The following is a 568-nucleotide window of genomic DNA, read 5'->3' as shown; positions in this document are numbered from 1 at the left end:
AAGAGGAAGAAGATTCGCGATCGGACGGCGAACTCGTGATCGTCTCGACTCGATCCACCGTTGGATCTCAGCATGTCACTCTCCCGCCTACAAAAATTCAAGCTTTTCGCCGCACATCGCAGCTTAGAGGCATCCTCTGCCGCCGGGAACCCCGCGATGAGTCCGACGAAGAGCCCTGTATTTAATCTCCGGCGACGCAAAACCCTGCGGATGCTGTTCGAAAAGAGCTCCGACAGTCGCAGACGCAATCTCCGTCAGATCCTTGAGGATTCGCCGGAATCTGATGGAAACTCCGGGAAAAATAAGAGGGGGAACCACCGAGCTGCTAGGGGCNTTGGATGCAGTTCGCTTCCTTTGGTGCGTGCTCTAAAGCTTCCACTGTTTATTATGTTTTCCTGGAACTTCTTATTCTTACTATTGTAGACCACCTCTTACAGCACATTTCCGGAACACCATAACATGATATTCGGGATTTTGTGGGAAATGGTCGTGGATTCCACTGCAGAACTCAAAATCAACGCTGCTAAGTTGTTGAAGACTATTGTAAGCTTCTCAACAACAAGCACGC

The 568-nt window shown here is 50.1% G+C and overlaps 1 protein-coding gene across 1 annotated transcript in view; it reads left to right on the top strand.

Annotated features, from left to right (window-relative positions):
* The window catches only part of LOC104705908, a 3364-nt gene continuing 2802 nt past the window's right edge, over positions 7-568 (top strand). The window contains exon 1 of the mRNA XM_010422004.1: positions 7-315. Within this exon, the coding sequence (XP_010420306.1) occupies positions 73-315 (243 nt within the window). The 5' untranslated portion in view covers positions 7-72. The remainder of the gene's footprint in view (positions 316-568) is intronic.

This window comes from Camelina sativa, chromosome 8 (assembly GCF_000633955.1).
Source record: "Camelina sativa cultivar DH55 chromosome 8, Cs, whole genome shotgun sequence".
In the NCBI taxonomy this organism is placed as follows: Eukaryota; Viridiplantae; Streptophyta; class Magnoliopsida; order Brassicales; family Brassicaceae; genus Camelina; species Camelina sativa.
The sequence above is the reverse complement of the archived record's forward strand: the minus strand, read 5'-3'. Positions and strand labels throughout refer to the sequence as shown.